The following is an 11,661-nucleotide window of genomic DNA, read 5'->3' on the forward strand; positions in this document are numbered from 1 at the left end:
TGGAAAATGGCTGCAATGAAACAAAGAGTGAAAAATTTAAAGGGGTCTGAATACTTTCCGTACCCACTGTATGTTGGATTCATGTTAAGTCTTTTGAAGTTTTGAAAAGAACTTTCAAAAATTAACAATAATTTGGAGACGTCCTGCCCTGACTCTGAGGACCCCCTAGGGACCCTGGACCCCCTCTTGACAATCCCTGCCTTAAAGAATTCTATTTTCACGTGAAAGTGGTGAAATAACATTCATTTGTTTGCTAAAGGATACTAGAAATAAATGGCACTTTTTCAATTTGTGTAGCCGTCCATTTTTGCTTTTGATTTTATTCTGCTTCTTAGAAATCTGTCTCCGTCTGCCAAAATAGCAAACACAGGTGGAGTTTTTGTGTGAACTGGAGTCACTGAGCATGACTTTAATTTGCAGGTATTTTCAAAGTTTCTCCCTCCAGGAGTGATAGCTCACTGGCACCATTAGCTACCTAACCAGCCTGCGACCTGCCTGCAGCTGCCCCAAGTGTGTGTGTTTGTGTGTGTCTGCGCACAAAACTGTGTGCATGTGTTTGAGCTCATCTTGCTTTATTACGGCTGACTTCCCTCTCTTCTCATTCAATCTTACTTTCCTTTAGCCTTTTACACACATGTGTACTCTAAGTTCATATGTCTTGCCAAACCCATGCCAAAATACTGGCACATAGGCTCGCTCACTCTGCCATGCGCACACACACACACACACACACACACACACACACACACACACACACACACACACACACACACACACACACACACACACACACACACATACACACGCAGGCAAACAAAGATTACCAGTCACTGCCAAACACTCACAAATCACCTTAGGGAGTTGTCATGGTCAGATTTTATTTTGTTGTCCATTGTTTCCAAGCTGTTCTTTGCGGAAGAATTAACAGATATTACAGAACTTCCTCACCTACCAGGACTTAATACCAGTGGTATTTACACACCACTGACAATGTGCGTGTGTCTGTGTGTGTGTGTCAGAGAGTGATCTGAAGTGTTTTTTGTCTATACAGCTGTATTTATATGTCAGAAAAGAAAGAAAGGGCAAGATAGGCTCTCCAGCTAGCCCATGTGTGTGTATGTCTTCCTCCCGTATGCTGCACGCAGGCAGTCAACATCTGGTAGAAGATGCTGTGTTTGCCTTCATGCCCCTAATTGAACTGAACAGCATTACTATGTCTCACACACACACACACACACAAACACACACACACACACACACACATGCTCACACCATACAAATTCATCTTTGCACACTGAGCCACTCTGATTTTTTAGCTCAGGGCTTCTGAAAAATTGTACAAGATTGCATTCTCTGCTGACCTACTGAAGGGACCGACTCTGCAGAAGCTCCCTCACTGAGGAGGGGTAAATAAACCAGAGGGATCAGGGTCAGGGCATGCCTTTGGAGAAGGTTGGGATGTGGGTTTCTTTTGGTTATGGATTGGGTTAATGTGGGTTACTCGCAGATGAAAAGGACTCCGGACCCAAAGAAAACCAATTTTGGACAGTGCCTGAAGTAATAATCCCAGATTTGAAATTGTCATAACACCAACCCAGTGGGAGTTTTAATTCCCAGCATTTTCACTTGTGATTGCCTGGGCAATTTTAGCATGTAGATGCAGTAACAACATTGCTAACACATACAATATGAGATAAGAAATACAGAAACTCTATGCTAAATGTTTTTCTTTTACTATATATTGTAATATATTGTAAAATGCTCCCGATGTATTCCCAGTGCAGTTTCACACACGTATAATATATAGTGCAATTACATGACTTAGTGTTCTATTTTGTCTGATGAATCCTTGAAGCTTTTGAATTAGTTTAAAAACACATGGAACAGTTGCACATGTCGATAGATTAATTTTTACCTTTAAGATTTCATGGCACTGGATTTGGTGCCTACATATGACAGGAAACTGTATGTTTCAATGCCACTTTTAAGAGTGTCTATGTGATGAGGGTAAGACTTTGTCATTCACTCAAGCCACCTCTTCTTCCTTCTTTGACTTCCTCCCTGTTTCTCTCCATCTTTCAATGTCCTCCTCTCCACTCCTAAATTCTCTCTTAGGTTCGAGTTGTTATTGTCGATGAAAATGACTGCGTTCCTGAGTTCCTCCAGTCCATTTACAGCAGGGATGGCGTGCCGGAGACCGTGACAACAGCAACGTCCCTGCTGCAAGGTGAGACATCTGGACCAAACTCAAAAGATTGTGTGCCGTCCTTAACCCCCACTCCTATATCTGCACATCACTGAGTGCACATTTTTATTTGTGTCTTTAGACGACATAAAATTACATTATCTTGCACTCCAAACAATCCCATTTCTCTGTGTTTTTCCATTGTACGTACTCGCACGGGGAATTGGAGATGCACTTTGCTGTTTTTGTCAGCTTTTTTGTCAGGAATCTACTTTTGTGTTTTTTGATTATTTCACTTCACTAGTTAAACACACAATTTTAGTAATGTTAGGGTACTCTTGTTAAAATCGTCTTTAAACATTCCTGATAAACACAATAAATAATTCATAAATCCTAATGTTAATTGAGGAGGAAATGATGCAGTACTTTGTGTTTTTTTTAGATCCCATTCTCGGTTTAATGAATATCTCAGTAAATAACAAGAGACGTTTTATTCATGTCCTATAACAGTAGGTGGTTGTAAAGTTCAAGGCTTTATAAAAAACACACTGGAAGTTAAGTTAAACCAGGTTCAGCTCAGGTGGCTAATGTGTGCCTGTGTGGGGTCTGTGTTATATAAATGTTTGAGAAGCCCTGCTATAGTGGATTTCACAACAAAATAAGGCCTTTTAACATTCATGTGTTTTGACTGGTCAGGAAACCGAGTAGGTACTTGTCAGCACTGGCAGCCGTGAAATCACCAGCACTTCCATCAGCGCAGCTACTCTAGACTCTCCTTTCCTGTAATGACCCAATTTTCACACGGGGATCACTTAAGTTTCATCTTTGACGGGAAATGGTAATGGTAACTGTTGTGGATTCATCACAATTTGAGTTGTCACAGTGTGACAGAGATGCCCTCTTTTTAAGGTTCTTTTTTAGAATGTGACGGCAAAGCATTTCACACTTGTCTTTCCCCCTCCACTCTGCATGGAGACTACATATTCTATTTGAAATACATTTATATTTATGAAATATCTTTAAAAAGTGTATTTATTGATCGAAATTTCATGATGAATAAAACAATATTTCTTCCACATTCAGCTCAAGATCATTCTGGTTGCAGCTCAAAATAAAGTGATGCATCTAATTGAAAATGAACAGCTTTACATACTGATGGCTAAAACTGGAAACACCAACAGAGCTGCAAATGAGTGTTGACAAGAACAAAATGCAGGGCAATAAAATGCCGCATGCAGTACGTGAATTATTAATGTCTGCTGTGATGACACCTCATTTGAAGTGCTCATTACCTTAGGCTGCTGGCGGATTTTTGGGGTTGGATTGTCATTACAAAGCAATGGTGCTGTTTCACTTCCGCTGTGTTCTTGCTGATTGTTTGGCAATCATCCTCATCCCTATCATTATTACAATTATTTAAATAGCCTTTTTGAATAAGGGGCGAAATGAGTTACATGCACATAGTTTACTAGCACAGTGTCACAGTAAATAATAGAACAGCTATGACCTGTACAGTGGCTTTGTATCCTGTGAAAACGGTTGTATTGTCTTTACAGCTGACATTGCACACAGCAAAGATAATGTATCATTATCATATCAAAATATGCTTGACTGTAAATATTTTAGAAAGTATATTATTTATGTTACTCATGATGAAACAATAATACAAGTTCAAAGTAATAACTAGCACTTCGGATTCACACCTGGCATTAATGTGTTTTTGGAGATTGATCGCAGGTTGACAGCTCTAAGAATGACAGCTCATCATGAGAATGCATCTCCACATGCGTCTTGACCGACACCCATGCACACACACACGGACACGTCGTGCACTCAAGATGTATGCAGCAGAGACGGTGCAATGGCGACCCAGCAGCCCCCTTACTTGTTTCTTCCCGCTACTAATATTAGACTGAACAAATGTGCATGCAGGCTGAAATTCACTGTGATCTTCTGCGGGGACTCAGCTTTGAGCAGGACAAACTCCGCTAGCAGCTAGGCTAATGTATACAGAGTACACATCACTGAAACCCTGCTGGGCTGTCCTCCTTCATCGGAGAAATGTCTTGCTGAGTCAAGTTAGAACCGAGCAGTCTGTGTAGAAGTCTAGATGGTTATACTGTAGCAGCCTGGTGTTGTTCTCAGGCGATTTAATGAAGTTGGGACACATTGAACCGCGGTGCAGAACTGCACTACGCTCTAGTGCGGCGCTGGATGAGTCTTTCCTTACTCAACCTCCCTTTTTTTGTGTCAAGGTAAATGAGGGCTCTACCGGTGGCATGGTATATTGAAAATTCATACCGGTGGATTCATACTGGTGTACTTTCCATACCCTTAAATACCGTCCACTCCTTACCAGAACTAACAAAAAAAGTTAGTAAAAGCTTGTGAGGGAGAAGTTATTGATGACTATGTGACTGAGGTGCATGGCGTAGGAGGCACAGCAGGCACTCAGCCTGCTGTCATAAACAAGTGCACTTTGGGAGGCGACGTTTTACTCTGGTGTGTGTGTGTGTGTGTGTGTGTGTCCATCCATTTCAGTGTATTTCTTTATCATATCTGAAATATTATATCCTAGAATCTTTCCAGAGTTTCCAATTTGCAAATGTGAACATTGGCAATTAGCTTATAAACTTGGTGAGGTGGAAAATGACTCACACAGGGCGGTCCTTTGCCAAACACTGTTTTTCTCATTACATTTCAAAATTACTTAAAACATTAATGCCTTAATGCATGTTACAATAAATACAGTTCTACCCAGCTCTGAGTGCAGCTGAAGCTCAACAGCCACGCCTTCTAAAAAAAGACATGTTTTTTTTTCCACCCTTACTTGATTAGACAGGTTAAAAGTCTCAGTATTAAATTAAATGAGCTGTAAGAAATCGGCATCCAGCATCGTTTTGCTAAACCATGTGCTAGTAATCCCGTAATCAGTTCCATCTTAAGAGTGGACAAATGCATACTTTGCCAAGTTGCAAAAAAAAACGGCAGAGTACCAAGCCGGCCAATTATCTTGCTTTTCATAGAGATCTGAGGCTCCTGCATTTTTCATCTTCAGTGCAAATCATTACATGCCAATCAGACATGGGAGCTGCAGCCAGCAATGTACTGCCCCCCCCCCAATGTATAATGCCAGCACAACGATGCTGGTTAAAGATTACACGGGGACATGCTGATGAATACTTGCTCAACGGGTGCTTAAAAAGTACAAATCTGTACTTTGTAAATTAAATATTTACTCATCTGTGACATGTGTTTGGCCACTGCATTGGGTTGGACCTTTTTCTTCCCATCGCATCAGATGAGAGGGTATTCATCACTTCACGGCAACAATACGGCTGCATTTCAGTTGCAATTCATAAAAATGTCAGTCCTTGTAACCGGGGTTGTGGTACAGGGTAAACACACATACATTCACTTTATTCTGCTTGCAAATCTGACCATAAATCTAAATAACAGAAATTTGCTATTTTCACACATGATTTGATGCAGTGTTTTGCCGTGCTAAAAAGGGAGGCAGTGTGACACAATACATTTAGAGAAGCTACTTTTTGCAGCTGTTAACCAATGCTTTTGGCAATTTAATGATGAAACATTTGACCTTCTTACAGTCTTGACAAAACATTACATTGTTTTCTTTTCTCCTGTCTTTTGGCAGCTGAAAAACCTTTCTCTGAATCATATAGTTCTAGGAATTAAGTCACATAATCTTTCACATTCACCCTGCTCTTCCTTTCCTGAATGCTGAATCTTACACTTTTATGCAGTTAAAAAATATATATGCTGTCTGTGGGTTTGTGAGATACTGTAGGGCCCAGTTTCTGTCAAGAATGGGTAGGTAGCCTATTAGGGATGTCAAGATCCCAACTCAAGAATCAGATTGGAGCCGATACGGACATTACTGTAACTGAACTTCAGCATTTACCCCAATTACCTTACTCCGATCATTTACATTAGCCTTTAATCACAAGCTTCCTGTCCCCCAGACGCGCTGACAGACTGCCTGGATGCCGTTACTTTAAAACCAAAATGGCGCCCATAAAGAGCCTCGCCTGTCTCGTAGCTTGCCAGCCATTGGCAACAAGTAAAAACGTTTGTTCGTCTTAGTCATCCGTTTTACAGAAGAAGATCCAAATCTCCACGCTTCTTAACCATCCTTACAGGCTGTTATTCCCTGCAGTCGACACGAAATTAAAAGATTGACTATTAAATGTGATGTAGGTAGTATTGTGAAGATCCAGGACTTAAACAAAAAAATTGAACATCGACAACTTGTCAGTCCCCCCCCCCCCCCCCCCTCCTTCTGCTGAAGCCCAAAACAGTCTATTAAGCCCCTCCCCCCACAAGAGAGAATGAATTTGTGTGCATGAGCAGTGATTGACATGGTCAGGTGTGAAAGAAACGTCATCTTTTGATTTGTCACTCACTAAAGTATTCTTAACCTGAAATTCATTGGTGTTCAAATTAGTAATATTGGGATGCTTTTTTATGTTGCAGTTGCACTTTAGGGCACTTTAATCTTCCAGCTTTTGGAAATGTAATTGATTTTATTTTAATTTGATGGCTCCCTTAGCTGCTAGCCTGGCATTCTCTCATACTCTGCTTCTGACTGGCTAGTAGTCCTTACTTAGTTACTGTACATGTGAGTTAATTAACTGAGGTTCGTGTTAAATTTATAAATTTTAGTTCATTAGAATTGTTCACTATTAATTATAGTTAGTTTCTCCATTGCTTGAATGTACAGTTTGCAAACTGTGTGTGTGTTCGTGTGTGTGTGTGTGTGTGTGTGTGTGTATTTATTCATGTGCATGGGTGTTTGTGTGTGTTTTTATTTTTCTGTGTGTATATGAGCCTGAGCCAAATGCAATGTAAGGTGAATTTGAGAATTGAGAAGTTGATGGCAAAATGACTTGTTAGCGGAAAATATGCTTATTCAAATCCCTGGTGGATTTTTTCCTTTTTTAGCAAGGCAATCAATTTGTGGTTAAGCCAGTCGTGGCTCCATGGATTCCCAATGTGTAATCTAGAAACAGAAATGTTGCTAAATAAAAGTCCTTTCAATGCATGCTGTGCAAATGACACAAACTCCCCTTGTGTTAAAGAACTGAACATTTAAGTCAGTGGGAGCATCACTTCCTTTTCAATCTTCGCTGTGGTTACATAACATGTGAAGTGAGTAGATATCCTGTGCTTTAGTTGAGTTCCTTTTTCTCAAATACATGAAACAAGAAGAAAACGTGACTCTGCATTAATAAGAGAACAGACTGTACTTTCTTGTTTGATTCTACTCTATTTTCTTTTTCACATTGACTTAAATCCGTATGCTTGATTGGCATAATAAGTAATTTCTTGCGAGATGTGAATAATATTAAAAAAGTAAACCTAAATAGGACAGAAAAAAGGGTGGAAACATAGTAGTGAAATAGCATTGTATTAGTATCTGTGTTTTTTACAGGGCAGCTCAGTCGCTGCACAACCCTTGTCCATAGACACCATCACTTGCCTCCGTTCATTTTTGAAGTAATAAAGACAAGTTTAGAGATATACTGTATAGAAATTACACAAGCCACTATTACTGCCATGACATCCCACTTGTAGACAGTGTGTGTGAAATTTATTTTAAATTGTAACCATTTCAGCCCAGCTGTTATTGAGGTAGATGTCTAGCGGATCATTCAAAACCTGCTACCGTCATTGAATTGTTGAAATGCAGCCATTGAAGTGGTTACATGTAGACCAGTTTTAATAGAAGCTAAGGTAACCCTACAACGGAATGTGCTTGTATTTGCTGTTCCAACAACAAACTTCAACTTTACAAAAAAGAACAATCCAGCCAAGCATCTTCAAGTTCATATAATTCTGATTTTTATGCCTCTGGACAGGCGGCAGCCATGGCCGCAACTGAAAGGTTAAGGTCACTGTAACCACAAATCTGTCCCATTCTTGTGAACATGATATATCAGGAACCCCTGGAGGGATGAAGAAAGAAAAAAGAAGAAGAACTGGACATATTTAGATATCCAAGTTAGATGCTAAATAAGAAACAGGTGCTCCATAGTGCAGAACAATGATGGAATCCCAACAGCTGAATTAAATTGGCTTTTATGAAATTAATGCGCCTATTTGGAAAAAATAAATAAAAATAAAGCATTGCTAGACTAACTGGCCTATAGGTAAAGCAGGCTCTAGGGTATCCACAGCTGCATGTAATTCTAAGGATTCAGTCTGTCACATGTATGTTTGGTATTAAAACATGATTTATAACATAATGCTAAACAATCATTTGAATAGCTTAGTTTTCTAAGTCTTAAAAGGGAATATATAAAGGCCCAATTTAATATGCAACTTAATTTTAAACAGTTTATGTAAAAGGGGGCGCTGAGCTATCCCTCTTTGTTAATGGGTCCCTGGCTTGAAATAGATTGAAGAATTCTGACTTAAGGGATGAGGAAAGTTGGGATCTATGGACTCCTGTTTTTGTCTGTATTTTCATGTCCATTTAACTTCTAACATCTTTTTCTATTCTCCATTTCTATGTTTTCATCTTTAGTGTCAGCCAATGACTGTGACTCGGAAGAGAATGCAGAGTTGACCTATTACACCCTGAGTCCAGACTTCACCATTTCCCCTCATGGGACCATCTTCCCTGTGGGGCCTCTGGACTACGAGAGGCCCAACCACCTGTACGAGTTTGTAGTGATGGCCATTGACAAGGGCGATGTCCCTCGCACAGGCACAACTACAGTACGGATCCGAATGGCAAATGTCAACGATGAGGCACCTGAGTTCTCCCAACACATGTGAGTACTGTAAGAGTTGGGCTTCTAAACTCCCAGTTATCACACAATTGTTCAGTGTCTAAAAAGTAAATGCATGATGGAAAGAGATATTAATGAGATGCATTGGGGACAATCTTAGGCATTGTCTCCTGGTCTTTTTCTTGCAACGCCTGGAGTCAATATCATTTGGGCAGGGTAGAGCACCACCCATAATAGGTTCAGCCGAAATAACCACTCTCTGCAGGGCCTTCCAGCACTGTCATATACTGTTTTAGTTCCACGCAGTAATCTTTCCCGCCAGGACGCTCTAAATGTCTCTCAGTATTTGAGGGGATACTTGGAATTTTATGCAGGCTCTGCATAGCCTTTTTCACCACTGAGTCATACATGTATACAGCCACTTCAATCATTCATTCATTTATTCAGTCTTTCATTCATTCATTCATTTATTATAAATGGGACTCAGTTCAACAACTGTTTTTTTTAGCAAGTTCCTGTTCTGCAGAAACATACAACATTGAACGTGGTTACAGCACGTTGGGAAAAAAGTGATATGGACTAGACAAATACGGACACTAAATACTAAAACAATACAGTTTTGGTACATAAGGACAGAGACATTTATACAAGACATCAGCACGGGCTAGACAAATACAAATAGTGCAAACAAGGCTTGGAACAATACATGAGCAATTATGTGTGCAAGTGTAACTGTTAAGAAGCTTGTCCTTGACCATCATGAATTCAGATGTGACTGGCTCTGGGCAGTGTTTATTCAGGCCTGTTGGTCTTGTTTTCTTGGACACAGAGATGATGTTGGACGTCTTGAAGCACGTGCGTATGATAGACTGAGACAATAACAGGTTGAATAAAGTTGTGAACATCGGCGCTAGTTGGTCAGCACATAGTTTGAGGATACGCCAACCCATAACGTCAGGTCTTACTGCTTTCCTGGTGTTGCTTGAAAGCTCTCCTGGCGTCATTGACAGATAGGGAGAAGGGTGTGAGAGTTTTACCCACCCATCCATTAACCTCCACTTTTAGCTGTTCTTGCTTGTTGGCTGCCAATGGCCTCAAAGCGAGATTACAACGAATTCCCTAGCCAGTTTTTCCTCTAGATTTATTTTTCAGCTAGGGCGAGGGTGGGGGTTGTTGGATGTCAGAATTAACGTTACCTGAAAACGGCGTGTAATTTTTCTTCTTAGCATCTCACATCCCACAACAGTCAGAAACATTGTGCCAAAATAGGAACTATACTGTCGCTGTCAATGGGCTTACCTGCTAATGTTAGCTACCCACTGTTACCTTGAAACCATCCAGCGAATAGATGGTACCGTAGAGATGGTACTTGAAACCAGTGACTTAACGTTATTTTACACACGGTTTAACCACAAAACAAAACGCTGAGTAAACATTACTAGCTACTTTTTTCATGTTGGGTTTGAGCAAAGATGCACCCCCACAAACCTGGAAAACGGTTTTAAAACAGTAGATTTTAAATCATCACATTCACTGCCCACAATTCTATTTTCTAATAAACCGTAGCTGCCTGAGTGCAGATTTCATGTTGCGGCTTTTGTTGCTGTTTGTCACTTTTTCTAAGATTGAGTGACAAGTAGTACTCACCCTGTTGTTTACTTGGTTGCCATGACTTTGTGAGTGATGACGTCCTGTCACTGTTCCTGTTGCTCAGCCTAAAGGAGAAAGAGAGCGGATGACAGTTCGCTTGAGTTCAGTAGAGCAGAATGCCCTGCAGAGTCGTGTAATTGTGACTTTATGACTTTTCATAAACAGCTGAAGGAGCGGCGGTGTACTTGGCGGAAACCCTGTTGTGCGTTGCCCTATTTCTGATACCATGGCAGCAGAAATTTTACCGTGGCGGGCCGCCAACAACATATCAACATAGAGGAAGCACTGCCCTAGCTACACACACATCAGCACTTAATAAGAAGGAGTGGGTGGCATATAATTTGTCAGATCTTAGACCCTTCTACATGCTAGGATAGTCCGCAGACATTTCAGGGGCCTTTATATCGCTGCATACAGTTAGGTTTTCAGATGTAATCCAAAGAAAAAGGCACCAATATTAATTGATATTGAAAGTAATCTTTAGACACTGCCCTGGTTCAATTGCAGCTACTCTCTGGCATTAATATTAGTGAAAAGGAGAACATTTTGCAATACTTCTATGTCCCATTCTCTCCTTTTGATCAAATTAGTTTCGTAAAGCTACACTTGAAACACAACCTAAAAATAGAGCGGCTCTACAGTTAACAGAAAAAAACGGTAAAGAGGCCTCTAGCTCACCCAGTAAGAGAGTTTGTTCCATGTAGGCTTAGTCCTGCAGCGGCTTGGGTTTGAATCCGACCTGCAGCCATTTGCTGCGTGTCATCCCCCATCTCTCTTCCCCTTTAATGTCCACCCGCTTTCACTGCTCCAAAAAATAATCTTAAAAAAAAGATAATAAACCTAGGGTCCACAATGTCTTTTAAGCCAAGGCCCCCTTTATTGAAAGTGAAACATGCAGGGACTCTTTACTACATATATTGTATGAATTTAAGTTGCGATTTAAACTGGCCCTACAATAAGTAGGGCGGCCAAAAGCCTTTATAGACATCATTTTTAATAGCTTAGTATTCTATGCATTAAAAAGGTAACTGTTGATTTTATAAATCATCTTTTAATGTTAAACATACA

The 11,661-nt window shown here is 40.3% G+C and overlaps 1 protein-coding gene and 1 long non-coding RNA gene across 3 annotated transcripts in view; one reads left to right on the plus strand and one right to left on the minus strand.

Annotated features, from left to right (window-relative positions):
• si:ch211-186j3.6 (neural-cadherin) overlaps nucleotides 1–11,661 on the plus strand; it is a 302,735-nt gene that overhangs the window by 90,740 nt on the left and 200,334 nt on the right. For both annotated transcript variants that reach the window (XM_034874840.1, XM_034874848.1), the window contains exons 5-6: nucleotides 2,116–2,227; nucleotides 8,736–8,985. In XM_034874840.1, coding sequence (XP_034730731.1) covers nucleotides 2,116–2,227; nucleotides 8,736–8,985 — 362 coding nt within the window. The remainder of the gene's footprint in view (nucleotides 1–2,115; nucleotides 2,228–8,735; nucleotides 8,986–11,661) is intronic.
• LOC117946629 overlaps nucleotides 6,746–11,661 on the minus strand; it is a 5,967-nt gene continuing 1,051 nt past the window's right edge. Inside the window, exons 2-3 of the long non-coding RNA XR_004657063.1 lie at nucleotides 10,505–10,513; nucleotides 6,746–6,811 (exon numbers count right to left, since the gene is read on the minus strand). This is a non-coding gene — a long non-coding RNA (uncharacterized LOC117946629). The remainder of the gene's footprint in view (nucleotides 6,812–10,504; nucleotides 10,514–11,661) is intronic.

The sequence above is a fragment of the Etheostoma cragini genome, chromosome 1 (genome assembly GCF_013103735.1).
Source record: "Etheostoma cragini isolate CJK2018 chromosome 1, CSU_Ecrag_1.0, whole genome shotgun sequence".
Lineage (NCBI taxonomy): Eukaryota > Metazoa > Chordata > Actinopteri > Perciformes > Percidae > Etheostoma > Etheostoma cragini.